Source organism: Oratosquilla oratoria, chromosome 35, assembly GCF_046742065.1.
Source record: "Oratosquilla oratoria isolate Oo_2021 chromosome 35, ASM4674206v1, whole genome shotgun sequence".
Lineage (NCBI taxonomy): Eukaryota > Metazoa > Arthropoda > Malacostraca > Stomatopoda > Squillidae > Oratosquilla > Oratosquilla oratoria.
In genome coordinates, this window is record NC_134811.1 from 25,067,401 (window position 1) to 25,084,673 (window position 17,273).

The window sequence follows — 17,273 nt, forward strand, 5'->3', positions numbered from 1 at the left end:
AAAGTGGTTGTTCATCTCTACTAAAGGTAGCCCATCACTAAGAATTCCTTTTCTTACTGGACAATGGAAGTCATCCGCAGAGCCTGCGACATGGACCACACAGATTGCCCATGACCTGAGGGCAGTAGGGACCTCCCTAGTCATCAGAAAGAATCGGTCAGTCAACCAGGTTCTTCAAGCAGGTATATGGAAAAGCCAGAATACGTTCACTTCCTTTTACCTCAAAGAAGTTATGCGGGAATCTTTAGGGAACTTATCTTTGGGCCCCATAGTGGCCACCCAAGAAGTCCTGAAAATGATATACCCCTCCTCAAGAGCACACAGCCGACCCTGACAACTCATCCAGGTTCTGGCTCGGCAACTGCAGGGATAACTTTCTAAAGTCCTTCTCATACTCTTACATTCCCTTACCTCACCTGCGGGCTCTCTAGCATTCCAAGGGAATCAATTCAAGCCCTTCAGTGGTACAAAAGTGATTATAACCTTTCTGTCTCCACTCCAGGGAACAGAAAGGGGTGCACTTCAAAGTGAGGGGAATGTATAGGGGTCTGGTCAACATAGTCTTAGCACACTAGATTTTCCTTACAGCGGTTTCCCAGGCTAGATAACAACTTCCTTCCCTCCTAAGTCCGAGTCTCCTAGTGTAAGGAGTACCGAAGAGTTTGTATTCTTCGGAACAAATGTAATTTTCGCAGGAAAATTAATTTTTCCCTGATACAAACCTGAGGTACTCCTTACCTTTAATGGCCCTCCTCAACCACCCCTCTAAACAGTTCCTTCTCCTTGCCTGACAACCTTGTGCTTAAATCATACCTGGCTCAGAGAATGGTTATAGTGTGCGAGACTTGTGGTGGAGGGCAAGGGCCCCCCCCTTGCCCCAATGGGGCCCCTTACTGAGGATAAGCGTTGCCCAGACCCACAGAGTGAGGATTTTAATTTCGCAGTAGAAATATTCGCGCTACGCGAGAGTATCCTAGTGTAAGGAGTACCTCAGGTTTGTATCAGGGAAAAATTAATTTTCCTGCGAAAATTACATTTTTCTTAAAATCATGTATAGTTTTAGCACTCGCTGTTTTCTCTTTCAATTTGTTCCATGTTTCTATTACTCTGTGTAGAAAGCTGTTCTTTTTCAAATTTCCTCAGTAACTGTCCTTAAGTTTCTTCTTGTGTCCTCTTGTATTTCTTCTGTGTGTGCATGTATGTGTATATATATATATATATATATATATATATATATATATATATATATATATATATATATATATATATATATATATATATATATATTGATAAGAGGGGCTGAAAGAAGGACTTCTGCCTGAACCCTCAAACACATTCAGACTCTTCCTCTCTTCTCTTATGTACCATGTTTCTGTGAGCCTGAAGAGATTTGTCCCTGCCTTCTCTATTTTCCACATGAGGAGACAAGGAGGGAGGGTTGCCATGTAAATGAAGTGGCCCTGTTGGGGATATACAAAGTCTTGCTGCATTGCCTCTGACCCAGGAAGTGGGGAGGAGACAGGGATAAGCCTTCATCCATGAGGAGCTAAGATGAAAAGGAAACAGTGGGTGTGTGGGAGTGGGTGTGTGCCATGGCTGACCCCCCTCATGTAGGGGAAGAGGCCCTTGGTATGTAGATAGATAGTGTGGCTCTGGTTCATAGGAGTGCCACCAAAATCCCTTAAGAGTATTGACAGGGACACTGCTTCTGACCTAGGGCAGTGGACAAGGTGCAGGGATGAGATAAGAGGGAGGGTGGAGGGGTGTGGAGTGTATTCAGGGATGGAATGGGTGGGAATTATTTTATGCATTTTTCTTTTTGGCTACCTCCCTTGTAAGGGGGAAAAAGCCTTGGTATATGTATGTATGTACTTCATTATGGGTTACTGATAAATTAGAATTGTTGTGTTGATGTTGGATAATTGTTGAGTCATAGTAATGAATTTTCTTTTTCTTTTCTTAAGTGCAAAAGTGTGCTGACATTGTGTCGCAAGCAAAGAAGCCAGTAATAGTGGTGGGCAGTCAAGCCACCTTGCCACCAACACCTGTAGAAAACCTTCGCAAATCTTTAGAGACCCTAGGTATCCCTTGCTTCCTTGGGGGCATGGCAAGGGGACTCTTAGGTAAGTGGCAAATCTTGCTAATTTACAGTAGAATATTTCCATCCATATTAAATGCAACTAACCATATAGATATTGAAAACATGTGTTGTAGCCCAGGCTACTATAGGCCTACGTGTATTGGTATCATCCCAAATATACCATAGATTTTGATATCTAATAATAAAATAAACAGATTTTTTTACTCACAAATCAAAAAGTTTTATACCTTTCTAAATTCTTTTAAAAACAAGATAGATGTACATACATGTACCAACAGCCTTTTCCCCCTTACAAGGGAAGTAACCTAAGTCAAAGGCATAAATCCACTCCCACCCATTTCATCCCCACTTACTCCACTCCCAGTCACCACCCCTCCCTCCCTCTTTTCTTGGCTCCTCCTGGATGATAGATCATCCTTACATATCACCCACTGCCCTGGGTAAGAAGCAATGGAGCAAGCCACAGCACATCCACAGTGAGGCTGCTCCATTTAATCGGTGACTCCCTCTGTCCCCTCATGCAGAAAAAGAGAAGATGGGGAGAAATCCCTTCAGGCTGTTAGAATATTATTCACACATACTCCCTCCCCCCCTCTCCCACCCACCCCCTTCCATGCATCACAGCATCATCTATACTCAACCATTCTCCACTCTTCACAATCTTCTGTCTTCTCCCTTCCTTCCTCATTAGACATTCCCCCCTTTCCCAATGCCCCTTTTTTATTCATCCATCTCATCCCCTTCATATTCACTCCCCCCAACTCTGCCTTCCACACCTCTTTGACTATCTTCACTCATTCTTTCTATGTGCCCAAACTATCCCAATACTCACTCATCAACCCTATCTCCCAACTCCCTTTCCACCCCCACTCTTCTCCTCACCTCATTTCTCACTCTAGCCTAGTAATCCCTACCATACTTCTCAGGCACCTTATCTCAAACTCAAACTCCTCCTCTCTTTCTCTCTCATGTTCCATGTTTTTGCCTTCTCTTTTTCTGCATGAGGGGACAGAGAGGAGTGTTGCTGATTTAATGAAGCAGCCTTGCAGTGGATGTGCTGTGTCTTGTGACACTGCTTCTTACTCAGGGCAGTGGGTGAGATGCAGGGATGTCATCCAGGAGGAGCCAAGATAAGAGGGAGGGAGTGGGGTGAATAGGAGTGGAGTATATGGGGATGGAATGGGTGGGAGTGAATTTTATGCCTTTGTTTTTTGGTTACCTCCCTTGTTAGGAGGAATGAGCCTTTGGTATATGTATGCATGTATGTATTTTATTCTGAGAGAAGGCAGGAGATAGGGATGAGTGGAAAATGGCTGTGTGTAGATGATACTGTGATGCAAGGAAGTAGGGGATGGAGTGGGTGGGAGTGGTTACATAAATGATATTTTGACAAACTGAAGGGCTTTCTCTTTGTCTTCTCTTTTTTGTACATGAGTTGACATAGAGGGGTGGGGTCACCAACTAAGTGAAGTTGCCTTGCTGTGGATGTACTGTATCTTGCTGCATTGCCTCTGACCCAGTGCAGTAGGTGGGATACATGGATGATCATCCCATCATCCATGAGGAACTAAGATGAGAGGGAGGAAAGGGTGGTGGATGGGAGTGGTTTTGATTTTGTCACTCAGTATTTTATTTGCTAACCTGCCAATTAAATGAAGCTGCTTTGCTGTGGATGTGCTGTGTCTTGACATTGCTTATGACCCAGGGCAGTGGGTGAGATGCAAGGATGACCCATCATCTAGGAGGAATCAAGAAAAGAGGGAGGGGTGGTGAATAGGAGTGGAGCATGTGGGGATGAAATAGGTGGGTGTGGATTTATACCTTTGTCTTTGGCGTTATGTCGCCCTGGCTGTTCAACTTATACATGGATGGGGTACTGCAAGAGGTAAATGCAAGGGTAGTGGGTCAGGGATTGGAGATGGTTAAAGAAAATGGAGAAAAGTGGGAGGTGAGCCAGCTGTTGTTTGTGGACGACACTGCGCTTGTGGCAGGATCGGAGGAGGGATTGAGGAAGTTGGTGACAGTTTGGGAGAGTGTGTGATAGAAGAAAGCTGAAGATAAATGTGGGTAAAAGTAAGGTGATGAGATGTACAAGGGGTGAAAGTGGCAGTAGACTGGAAGTGAGCATTAACCCCTTCCATACGGTGCCGCACACGTAGGCGTCATGGGGAGCGAGTGTATTCGCGAGGCTGCCATATCGGCGTCTTGATTATATTTATTGTAGTCGCCCCTCCATAATGACATTCTTTCTAATTCTTTTGTAATCGCATTTTCTATGGTTATCAAAATTCACGGGTGAAGAGAGAACGATCGATATAAGCGGTGACTATATTTTATGATGCGAGTATTATTACGACACGTCGTACGGCTGGCATTGGCTGCTGCCACCGAGATCTAAGTCCATGACGCCTACGTGTGCGGCACCGTATGGAAGGGGTTAAGGGAGAGCGACTGGAGGAAGTGGATAGTTTTAGGTACTTGGGTGGCAGGAAAAGGTGGAGTGAAGGTGGAGGTAGAATGTAGATTGAGAGAAGCAAGTAAATGCCTTGGTGGATTAAAAAGTGTAATGAGGAATAAACATTTGGGAATGGATGCTAAGAGGAGACTGTATGAAGGAGTGATTGTGCCAACAGAACTGTATGGGGTAGAAACATGGAACATAAGAGAGAAAGAGAGAAGGAGTTTGAATGTGTTTGAGATGAGGTGTCTGAGAAGTATGATGGGGGTTACTAGGCTAGATAGAGTGAGAAATGAGGAGGTGAGGAGGAGAACAGGGGTGGAAAGGGAGTTGGGAGATAGGGTTGATGAAAGAGTATTAGGATGGTTTGGACACATGGAACGAATGAGTGAAGAAAGACTAGTAAAAGAGGTATGGAAGGCAGATGTGGAGGGAGTGAACATGAGGGGACGTCCTAGGATGAGGTGGATGGATGGGGTGAAGGGGGCTTTGGGGAAGAAGGGAATGTCTGTTGAGGAAGGACGGGAGAGGACAGAAGACAGGGGTGAATGGAGAATGGTTGTATATGAATGATGTTGTGATGCATGAGGTGGAATGGGCAGGAGATGGGGGGTGAGGTAGTATGTGTGTACAAAATTTGACGCAGCCCGAAGGGATTTCTCCCCGTCTTCTCCTTTTATGCATGGGGGAACGGAGAGGGGGGGGTCGCCGATTTAATGAAGTGGCCTTGCTGTGGATGTGCTGTGTCTTGCGACACTGCTTCTGACCCAGGGCAGTGGACAAGGTGCAGGGATGACCCGTCATCCAGGAGGTGCTAAGATAAGAGGGAGGGTGGAGGGGTGTGGAGTGTATTCATGGATGGAGTGGGTGGGAATGATTTTATGCCTTTTTCTTTTTGGCTACCTCCCTTTAAAGGGGGGAAAAAGCCTTGGTATATGTATATGTATGTATGTACTTTGGCTACCTTCCTTGGAAGGGGGGAAAATGCCATTGGTTTATGTATGTATGTGCTTTCACTATTGTATGAATATATAATAGTCTTCATTTTGTAGGGCGAAATAGCAAGCTACAAATGCGTCAGAAACGGGGAGAAGCCCTCAAAGAAGCTGATGTTATTGTATTGCTTGGAGTCGTGTGTGACTTCCGGTTGTCATATGGTCGAACCCTCAGCAAAAATGCTAAAATCATTGCTGTCAACAGGAGCAAAGAACAGTTATATAAGGTAGGCTCTGATTACCCTGTTAAAGATATATTTGTAGCTAATGACTTTCTGTTCTTTAGCTCAAGTGTTTATAATGAGATGTAAGAAAAGTTATTCGCAGGAAGATAGTGCAGAGTAATCCAAAACAACAATATTCCATATACAAAAAGAGTATACAGTGGAGACCCTCAAGGTGCAATTCTTTCATCCTTACTGTTCAGCCATCTCATGTACTGATGACTTAAAAATAATTACCCAGCACAGTAAATAAAAAATATCAGCAAAGAACACCCAAGCCTACTTGAACAAACTGGAACAATGGCTCTGAAATAACAGAATGGAAGCTTCACCCCAAAAATCATCAGTAACATTGCTCACTCCAGACAGTCATGAATCAAAAACCCACCCTAGAAAAATTAAATGGCCAAACCTTCCTATATGAAAGGGATCTAAAATTTCTGGGTCTCACATCTGATACTTGTATGACATTCAGCTCATGCATCAAGGACCTGACAGCAAAAATTAACAAGAAAACAAAACTATTGAAAACCATCACTTGCACTAATTTTGGACAACAAAAAACTAATAGCATCTTTAAACAGCTCATAAGAACCATCCTAAACTATGCCTCCACAGCATGGTTTACAACACTCAACAAATCAAACACAAACAATTTATAAACATTGCAGATTGAAGCCCTGAGGATAACAGGATGCACCAAAACTATCCCTATAGGACACCTACTTACAGAAACCAAAATACTCCCAATAGAACATCATGTGAAAATGACAGGAATGTGATTCTATAGCGGAACCCATAACATCACACCCTTCACCCTACATCTCACAAGAACCACCAACAGAAAAAAAAAAAAAAATTAATAATAATAATAATATATGCATACATATACCAAGGGCTTTATTCTCTTCCCTCTTTTCTTGGCTCCTCCTGGATGATGGGTCATCCCTGCATCTTGTTCACTACCCTGGGTCAGAAGCAATGGAGGAAGACACAGCACATCCACAGCAGGATTGTTTCATTTAATCAATGACCCCCCTCCCTGTCCCCTCATGCAGAAATAGAGAAGACTGGGAGAAATCCCTTTGGGTGGCATCAAAATATTATTCACATATACTCCCTCTACCCATCCTCTTCCATGCATCACAGCATCATCCCATCCATACACAACCATTCTCCATGCACCCCTATCTTTTGTCTTCTTCCTTCCTCAACAGTCATTTCCTTCTTTCCCAATGCCCTTTTTACCTCATCCATTCATTTCATCCTTGGTCACCCCCTCTTGTTCACTCATTCCACTTCTGCCTTCCACACATCTTTTACTAATCTTTCTACACTCATTCTTTCCATGTGTCCAAAGCATCCTAATATTCTTTTATCAACCCAAACTCTCAACTCCCTTTTCACCCCTGCTCTCCTTCTCACCTCCTCATTTCTCACTGTCCAGCCTAGTAACCCCCACCATACTTCTCAGGCATTTCATCTCAAACATATTTAAACTCTTCCTCTCTTATGTTCCATGTTTCTGCCCCATACGGTACTGTTGGCACAATCACCCCTTCATACAATCTCCTCTTAGCATCCACTCCCAAATGTCCATTTCTCATCACACTTTTCAATCCTCCAAGGCATCTACTAGCTCCTCTCAATCTGCATTCTACCTCCACCTCTACTACTCCCTTTCCCGGCATATTGAGGATAGGTATGATAAATGGAAGATAGGAGATTGGAGCCAACAAGCGTTGCTCCTTTCCTGAATGCTACAATTAGGTAAATACTACAGTGCCCCACACTAACATTTCCCAGATAGCAACACAATATCTATTTTCTGTGTGATTTATGCAGATATATGGGATAGGAGGAAAGCTTCTAGAAGCTGTCAAGAGTTTTTATGAGAGTAGTAGAGCTTGTGTCAGGATTAGAAATGGAGAGAGTGAGTGGTTCGAGGTAAAGGTGGGACTTTGTCAAGGATGCGTTATGTCGCCCTGGCTGTTCAACTTGTACATGGATGGGGTGGTGCGAGAGGTAAATGCAAGGGTAGTGGGTCAGGGATTGGAGATGGTTAAAGAAAATGGAGAAAAGTGGGAGGTGAGCCAGCTGTTGTTTGCTGACGACACTGCGCTTGTGGCAGGATCGGAGGAGGGATTGAGGAAGTTGGTGACAGAGTTTGGGAGAGTATGTGATAGAAGAAAGCTAAAGATAAATGTGGGTAAAAGTAAGGTGATGAGATGTACAAGGGGTGAAAGTGGCAGTAGACTGGAATTGAGCATTAAGGGAGAGCGCCTGGAGGAAGTGGATAGTTTTAGATACTTGGGTGCAAATGTGGCAGGAAAAGGTGGAGTGGAGGTAGGATGTAGATTGAGAGAAGCGAGTAAATGCCTTGGTGGATTGAAGAGTGTAATGAGGTATAGACATTTAGGAATGGATGCTAAGAGGAGACTGTATGAAGGAGTGATTGTGCCAACAGCACTGTATGGGGCAGAAACATGGAACATAAGAGAGGAAGAGAGAAGGAGTTTGAATGTGTTTGAGATGAGGTGTCTGAGAAGTATGATGGGGGTTACTAGGCTAGACAAAGTGAGAAATGAGGAGGTGAGGAGGAGAATGGGGGTGGAAAGGGAGTTGGGAGATAGGGTTGATGAAAGAGTATTAGGATGGTTTGGACACATGGAAAGAATGAGTGAAGAAAGACTAGTAAAAGAGGTGTGGAAGGCAGATGTGGAGGGAATGAAGATGAGGGGATGTCCTAGGATGAGGTGGATGGATGTGGTGAAGGGGGCTTTGGGGAAGAGGGGAATGTCTGTTGAGGAAGGACGAGAGAGGACAGAAGACAGGGGTGAATGGAGAATGGTTGTATATGGATGATGTTGTGATGCATGAGGGGGGATGGGGGTGAGGTAGTATGTGTGAGCAAATTTTGACGCAGCCCGAAGGGATTTCTCCCTGTCTTCTCTTTTTATGCATGGGGGGACGGAGAGGGGGGGTCACTGATTTAATGGAGTAGCCTTGCTGTGGATGTGCTGTGTCTTGTGACACTGCTTCTGACCCAGGGCAGTGGACAAGGTGCAGGGATGACCCGTCATCCGAGTGGTGCTAAGATGAGAGGGAGGGTGGAGGGGTGTGGAGTGTATTCAGGGATGGAATGGGTGAGAATGATTTTATGTCTTTTTCTTTTTGGCTACCTCCCTTGTAAGGGGGAAAAAGCCTTGGTATATGTATGTATGATTTATTGTACCACTTGGAGACTGTTTGCTGGTTTCCTGGAGGCTGTGGGTCTTTTATGAGAGAGACAAGGGTGCAATGGATTGATTGATTGTAAGAAATTTTTTTGGCAAAAGTTAAGGATGTTTTTTGGTGTTTTTATGAACATTGAACAGGAGTATGGCAAAGTTGATAGGAAGACATTTTGGAGTGTATTGCAGATGTTTAGGGGAATGGGAAGTTTGTTAATGGCAATTAAATTTATTAATTTTATTTATTTGTTTATTTATTTTATTTATTTTATTTATTTTATTTATTTAGTTCTCCTCACCTCCTCATTTCTCACTCTAGATAGAGTGAGAAATGAGGAGGTGAGGAGAAGAACGGGGGTGGAAAGGGAGTTGGGAGATAGGGTTGATGAAAGAGTATTAGGATGGTTTGGACACATGGAAAGAATGAGTGAAGAAAGACTAGTAAAAGAGGTATGGAAGGCAGATGTGGAGGGAGTGAACATGAGGGGACGTCCTAGGATGAGGTGGATGGATGGGGTGAAGGGGGCTTTGGGGAAGAAGGGAATGTCTGTTGAGGAAGGACGGGAGAGGACAGAAGACAGGGGTGAATGGAGAATGGTTGTATATGGATGATGTGATGCATGAGGTGGAATGGGCAGGGGGATGGGGGGTGAGGTAGTATGTGTGAGCAAAATTTGACGCAGCCCGAAGGGATTTCTCCCCGTCTCCTTCTTTATGCATGGGGGGATCGAGAGGGGGGTCGCCGATTTAATGAAGCGGCCTTGCTATGGATGTGCTGTGTCTTGCGACACTGCTTCTGACCCAGGGCAGTGGACAAGGTGCAGGGATGACCCGTCATCCAGGAGGTACTAAGATAAGAGGGAGGGTGGAGGGGTGTGGAGTGTATTCAGGGATGGAATGGGTGGGAATGATTTTATGCCTTTTCCTTTTTGGCTACCTCCCTTGTAAGGGGGAAAAAGCTTTGGTATATGTATGTATGTATTTTTTTTTTTTTTTACATGAATAACAGGGCATGTGCAAGGGTCATGAATGGTGAGAGTGAATGGTTTGAGGTGAATATAGGGCTGCATCAGAGTTATGTTATGTCACTAAGGTATGTGTGGATGGGTTGGTAAGGGAGATAGATTTAAGATTGCTAAACAGAGGTTTGGAGTTTGTGGGTGGAGGGATGTGGGAGGTGAGCCAGATGTTATATGCAAATGCTTTTGGCTGACTGAGGATATACTGAAGCAGTTGGTGTCTGAGTTTAGAAGGGTGTATGAGAGGTGAAAGTTAAGAGTTTAGATCACTTGATTTAGGATAAGAGTACATCAGAAGGTCATGGATAAAACTTAAATGACCACATGTCTGAAGGATAAAAAAAGCTACTTGGATGCATTAACTCCTGGAGTAGGCTAGGAGATGATATGACAAACTAGAACCAGAACTAGAATTTAATACAAAATATGATAATTGAAGAACAAGTGACTTAAAGAAGTAAATAGCATAGGAGATGATATAGCACAAATTGGGACTATACATAAAAATGAAAGAGTCAAGATGGGAGGGACACCTAGGTTTTTGGATGAGTGTGCGATGGGTGAAGGATGGATATATACTTTGAATCAGCCACCTCACTTTTAAAGGCAGAAAGGACCCTCAGATATTTACCACATTTTAGTATACAGATTTGGTTTAACATCACAAACTCCCCCCTATTGGGAGGCTAGGATGGTGCCCCTTACAGCAGACTTTGTAGTGGGAAGGATCACTGCTCATTGGGTCCAATGTCCTACTCTTCAATTTATCATACCTAGCCTCATATTCATTTACAGTTCTAACTTAGTCTATACCCATGATTTCCAATTATCATATTTAGATTTGAATTCATGTACTGTCCCAGTTTGGGCTACATCACCTAAGCTATTACAAGCATATTTCAAACTATTCCAAAGTATATGTATATATGCATGATATTTGGAGAATGAGAAACAGGACCCCATGAGTGGAGCTCCCTGTTTACCATAATTAGGTAAATGATTTGGTTTTGATTTGTCTTAATATCATGAACTCCCTCACCCAGAGAGGGCCAAGAAGCCTCCTTGTGGAGGACTTTTTGAAACTGGTAATTTGATGTAGTATACTTATACTACAAATTTGTTTGTCATTTTATACTTTTGTCCTCAGAATTCATATATGTTTTGGAAACCTACCATTGCTGTTGAAGGTGATGCAGGGACTTTTATGTGGGACTTGTCGGCAAATCTGTCAGGCTACTCATGTCAAGAGGATGGGATTAGTACATTAAAGGAAACTTATTTATCATTTTATACTTTTGTCCACAGAATTCAGATATGTTTTGGAAACCTACCATTGCTGTTGAAGGTGATGCAGGAACTTTTATGCGTGACTTGTCTGCAAATCTAACGGGATACTCATGTCAGGAGGACTGGATTAGCTCATTAAAAGAAAGGGATATTGCAAAGGAGGAAACAAACAAAAAGGTAAGAAAATAATTTGAATAATGTTTTATTGGACCAAAAGGAATTATAAAGTTGGTGCAAGTCCAGTGTATTCTGTGTACTGTCATGAGATAGAAAATAACTTTGTATCAGGTGAGACAGCTGAGTAGCCATACTGAAGATACATTCTGCTCACCACACATGGAAAGTGGGCTAAAGATATTAGCAATAATTGTTGCACTGAATGGAAAATCTTCCCCACAATAATTGGCAGTTGTCCTTAGGGCCCATCCACAGATCTCTTTGGGAAGAAACTTTGTACTGTTCATGTTGTATTGGCTGTCAGCTGTCCATGTATGAACAGGTGTAAGAAATACAGTTGAAGATGATAGAGAGAAATCTTGGGCATAGTTGAGAGACTGAGTGTCAGCCCCTCAGGGTTGCACCTCATTATGGAGGTGAGGGGTTGAGAGTGGACAGCTCTGGTGTTCCTTTTGTAGAACCACCACAAACAGGGAGCCATCATTGTTCCCTTGGCTAGAAAGGACATCCTAAACATACCTTATACTATTGGTTTGTAGGTGATATTGTCAAGTTGTCTCTCTCCTGAGTAACATACATTAGTGTACATGTCATGACTTGCACTTTCAGGGCTTTATAGAAAAAAAATATTATCTGACTTTTTCTCTCTCTATCTCTCCACTCTACTCTCCCTTCATCCTTAAGGTGCTAAGATGGGAGAGACAATAATTGGGCATTGAATGGGTGTATGCTTTGACTTGGCAAGCCTCCTTATTAAGGGGAAAAGGTCTTTTGGTATACATAGATGTGCATGTATGTACACACAAATCTCTCCCCGTCTTCTCTGCTTTCCCTTGAGGGCATGAGGAGAGACAATTGTCATTTAAGGTGTTTTATGATTTTGTTTTATTTGACCAAATGACAAGACATCTTGTCATCGGAGTTGAATGGGTTAAATGAAGTGGTTGGCCCTGCTGTGGAAGCATTGTGCCTTGTTGCATTGTTTCAGACCCAGGCAATGGGCAGGGTACAGGGATGACCCTTTATCCACAAGGAGCTAAAATAAAAGGGAAAGGGGTGAAGGGTGGGAGTGGGATGAGTGGGGGTGGGTGCATGCCTTGACTGGCTACCTCCCTTATAAGGGAGAAGCCTATTGGTATACAGATAGATATGTATGTATATATAAACTGATGTATGATTTTACCCTCCCACACCTGACAAGAGCCACATTGGCACACCTGTGCTCAGAACACCATCTGGCATTAAGACAGTTTATACCAACACAGGAGGCTTGGCCACAGGTTCAAACTTCCCGATACATCCACCACACAGAAGACACAACACCTCATACTACAATGTAAGAGAAACCAGTGACAACGGTTTGATTGAACTGATTGTATGATTTTACATATTTACCTTATCATTATCTGTTTTGAAGATGTCTGAAGAGATACCTGAGGCTCATCTGAATCCGCTGAAAGTGTTCATGGATCTAGAACAGGAATTACCAGACAATGCAGTACTTGTTGCTGATGGTGGAGACTTTGTTGCCACAGCTGCCTACATACTCAGGTTAGTTATAGACACCCCCACCCCACCATTACCACCAATCAGCATTACTATTAAAGTAGTTGTTATGATTCCCTAGACTGTCTGGCCAAACAGTCCTGTCTCCCAGAGGAACACCATGGCTGGAACAGAGTTTTCCCACAAATCCCTTTATAGAGTATACAGTATTGTGTTGTTGGTGTACATGATTGTGTATAATGCAGTCTTCCATAATGTATAGTATGGGATGAAGTGTTACATCTTGGACAGTTGTTGTTCCCTAGCCTGTCTGGTTGAGCAGTCCCTTCTCCCTGAGGAATGTTACAGCTGGAACAGGGTTTTCCCACAAATCCCTTGTAGAATGTATATTGTGCTGTTGGCATGCTAGAATGTGTACAATCCAGTCTTCCATAATGTGTTGTATAGTGTGGAGTGAAGTGTTGCATCCTGGACAGTTATCTGCACTGCAGTTGTCCAGCCATTTCTAGTAGCTTAGAAGGAGGTTGCACCACAGTCTGGCCTGGTGGACTTTGTCCTTTTGGGGAGATAGGATTCAGAGGGGTGGATATGAAGGGGCCTAGCATGCAGCAGTGTATAGTCTTTCAGTTTGTTGATGGAGCTATGATTATGGATATTCTTTTGGAGGCTGGTGTCTGGTGGTTATGGAGGAAGGGAAGATATTATTTGTTTGTGATATAGGTATTTGAGTGTTGTTTTGATGTTTCTTGGCTTATGTGGGTGTTTTGCTATGTAGTGTAGTGGGTGTGCTGTGTTTGTGGAGGCTGGGGCAAATGTTTGTGTGCTTCTCATGTCAAAGTGATCCTTGACTTTGAGGGCTCTCATTTTATGGTGTAAATGGTTTGTAGGTGTTGTATTTGTGCAGCCTGTAAATATCTTTAGGGCTTTGTTTTGCATGATCTTTACGGTGTTGTAACGTGTCATAGTGAGATTAGGGACCGATGCGGAGCTCACATAATTTATCACTGAGTGTGTACATTGTCTCTATATTGTAGGGATAGTTCTTTGTTGTGTCCCACTGTTGTTTTTGCAATTGATTTAAATGCCTTAAGTCTAGGTGTGCATTTTGTCCTTATGTTTGTGATGTGTTGTTTGAGTGACATGGATGTATCATTTGTTACACCAAGAATCTTGGGTGTATGTGTGTGTGTGGTATGAGAGTATTGTTGATAAAGAGATATGGCATGTATTTGTGTTCTGTTGTCCAATTGGTGAGGAGTGTGGCTGTAGATTTGGTTGGGGTTATTTGTGATGCTGCCATCCAGCCTCTTTTGATAACTTAGAAGGATTGGATGGTGACCACATCACAGCCTGTCTAGGTGGACTCTGTCCTCTCAGGGGAGAGAGGATTCAGAGGGATGGATGTCAGGTGGTCAAACATACAGCAATGTGTTGTGTTTCAGTTTGTTGATGGAGCAGTGAGCAAAAAACTGGGCTGTTGTCAGTGTTGTATTGAGGTGGGACTTTCTATGTCACTGGCTAGAAGTAGTAAGAGTATAAGAGCAGTTGCTGATTACCAGCTCTCCGTGTGTGAAAGTGTGTATGAAATACAGTTGAAGTTGGTAGAAAGAAATCTTGGGCCTAGAGACTAAGTGTCAGCCCCTCAGGGCTGCACCTCCTGATGGAGGTGAAGGAGGCTGATGGATTTTGGAAATGGGCTGCAGTCTTGTCCATCTTGCAGGACCACCACAAATACATACCTATCATTATTTTGTGAGAATTCAAAGAAATATAGAATTTTGTAGTTTATTAACGAGTGTTTGTCTTGTGATCTCTTTGTGTATATGATTTTATTTGGTGACCTACTCTTGATAGTAGGTTGGTGGATGGAGACAATATGGCTTATTTGAGTCCATCCTCCATATGTCTTGGTGTTGCCACATCTTTGACACATTGTAGCAATCCCTTAAAATTATACTTTGGTTTCAGGCCTCGTGGTCCACTTACATGGTTAGATCCTGGTGCGTTTGGGACTTTGGGAGTTGGAGGTGGTTTTGCTCTTGGTGCTAAACTCTGCAGACCAGATTCAGAGGTAATGTGGAAATATGTGTACAGGTCTTTAGTAGTGGTAGAATGTACTTGTCATGGAAAAGGAGCTTCTGTCTATCTATATACCAGAAGCTTCTTTCCTTTTATAAAGGAGGTAGCCAAAAAAGAAAAAGACCATATATTTCAAATGTATTTTTTCTGTATACTCTAGAATGGAACAGGACAGACCATACCATAATTGAGATTATTCATGTCTGACAAAGGGTATAGTTATAATGGAATGGGTGGTGAGAGAGTGTAATATGTGTAAGGGAAGGAAGTGTACCAATGGGTTGGAAAAGTGAATATATAGTTGTACTATGAAAGGCGAAGGGGGAAACTATAGGTAGATCATCTACATAGGTGAAAGGTTTGATGTTGTGCTTCAAGTTTGGGGTAAGAAGGTTGTTCATGAATAAGTTGAACAGTTACCAGTTACCTGGAAGCCTTGTGAGAGAGATCTGGTGCAATGGATTGATTGTTTAATATTTTTCAAACAATTGATCAAACAATGCTGAGATGGTTTGGGTAGATGAGAAGAATAGGTGAGGGAAAACTAGGAAAAAAAGAATCTGGAATGCAGAAGTGGATGGAGTGAATTTTAGAGGAAGACCCAGAATGAGATGGATGTATAGGGGTAAAAGGAGTACTGTTATAAAAGGAATGTCAGTCAAGCAAGGAAAAGAGTGCTGAAGATAAGAGTGAATAGAGGGCAGTTGTAAATACAGTAAACCCTCCATAAATCTGATATGTATAAGTTGGATATCAGATAAATTGGACTCTATATAGCCACTGGATTATTTTTATCTAAATTGGATGGCGGTGATATATGCAGCAGGCATCCGGTATAGTTTCACAACAAACCAGCCACCCATGCTGACACATGTTGCTTCTTGGTCAGTTTACATTGTGTCGTCCATCTGGGGTATTGGCTGCATGTTATCGTGACAAAGTAGCATGCAGTTGATACTTTAGGGGTCTATATGGGTGCCCCTACAGACCAGAGCCACACATCATTTTGTCTGTGATAGAGGAAAACTCTGTTCATAGAGAAATGATGACACTTTAATACTATGACTGTCCCTCCGTTATGCTGCCCTCCAACCCCTTGTTACTGTCCTGTACCATTTCTCTGAATATTCATTTCCTTTTTTGCCTACCCTGTGGTGGGGGAAAAGAATGCTACCACCAAATCTTTCCACTTGAGTCGTAAAAGGCAACAAAACCCAGAATGGGGGATGGGATTAGGAGTCCTACTACCTGTTGCCCCAAAGGGGACATTCCTAAAAAAAGTAAAGGCATAAGAGGGTCTGGGAGTTTTTCAACCAGTACCCTAAGGTTTGGGCCTTTTAATGTGCGTGGATGTGGTACAGATGAGAGTAAAAGGGAAGAGATAGGCAGTATGTTTGTGAGAAGAAAGATGGATGTGCTGGCTTTGAGTGAAACTGAAATGAAAGGGAGGGGCGAGTGTGAGTTTGGGAGTGTAGTTGGGAGGTACTCAGGAGTGAAGAGAGGACGAGGGAGAGAAGGGGTGGCTATACTAGTGAGTGAAGAGATAGGTAAGCGTGTAGTGGAATGGAAGGAGGTTTCTTCAAGGTTAATGTGGATGAAGGTGAAGCTGGGAAGGGAGATGTGGGTTTTTGTAAGTGCGTATAGGCCTGGTAGTCAGAAGAGGGTAGAGGAAAGGGAGGCTTTTTGGGTAGATTTAAATGAATGCATAGAGGGATTGGGAAGAAATGCCAATGTAGTAGTATTGGGAGACCTTAATGCTAGGGTAGGAAATGAACCAATAGACGGAGTGATTGGGAAGTATGGAGTTCCAGGTAAAAATCATAGTGGAGAATTGATGGTGGAGATGTGTCTTGAGAGTTGATGATAGCAAATACAGTGTTTAGGAAGAAAGTCAAGCATAAGTACACATGGGAGAGGGTGGTGGATGGAAGGGTGGCAGATAGAGTGTTAATGGACTATATAGTGGTGACTAGGAGTATGGTAGGAAGAGTTAAGGATGTACATGTTCTAAGGGGAGAGAGTGGGGGAATATCAGATCATTTTCTGGTGAAAAGTAAATTGAGAGTGGAGAATTGGTGGAGAAAGAGGAAAAGGGCAGAAGGTAGGGAGGTACTTAGAGTGAACTGCTTAAATGAGAAAGAAAAGGAGAATGAGTATAGGAAGAAGCTGAAAGAGGAGTGGGAGGGAGTAAAGG

General features: G+C 43.0%; 1 protein-coding gene across 1 annotated transcript in view; it reads left to right on the forward strand.

Annotated features, from left to right (window-relative positions):
* Positions 1-17,273, forward strand: part of LOC143018599 (2-hydroxyacyl-CoA lyase 2-like) — a 46,744-nt gene that overhangs the window by 14,740 nt on the left and 14,731 nt on the right. Inside the window, exons 8-12 of the mRNA XM_076174104.1 lie at positions 1,965-2,123; positions 5,612-5,781; positions 11,336-11,494; positions 12,912-13,045; positions 14,969-15,071. Coding sequence (XP_076030219.1) covers positions 1,965-2,123; positions 5,612-5,781; positions 11,336-11,494; positions 12,912-13,045; positions 14,969-15,071 — 725 coding nt within the window. The remainder of the gene's footprint in view (positions 1-1,964; positions 2,124-5,611; positions 5,782-11,335; positions 11,495-12,911; positions 13,046-14,968; positions 15,072-17,273) is intronic.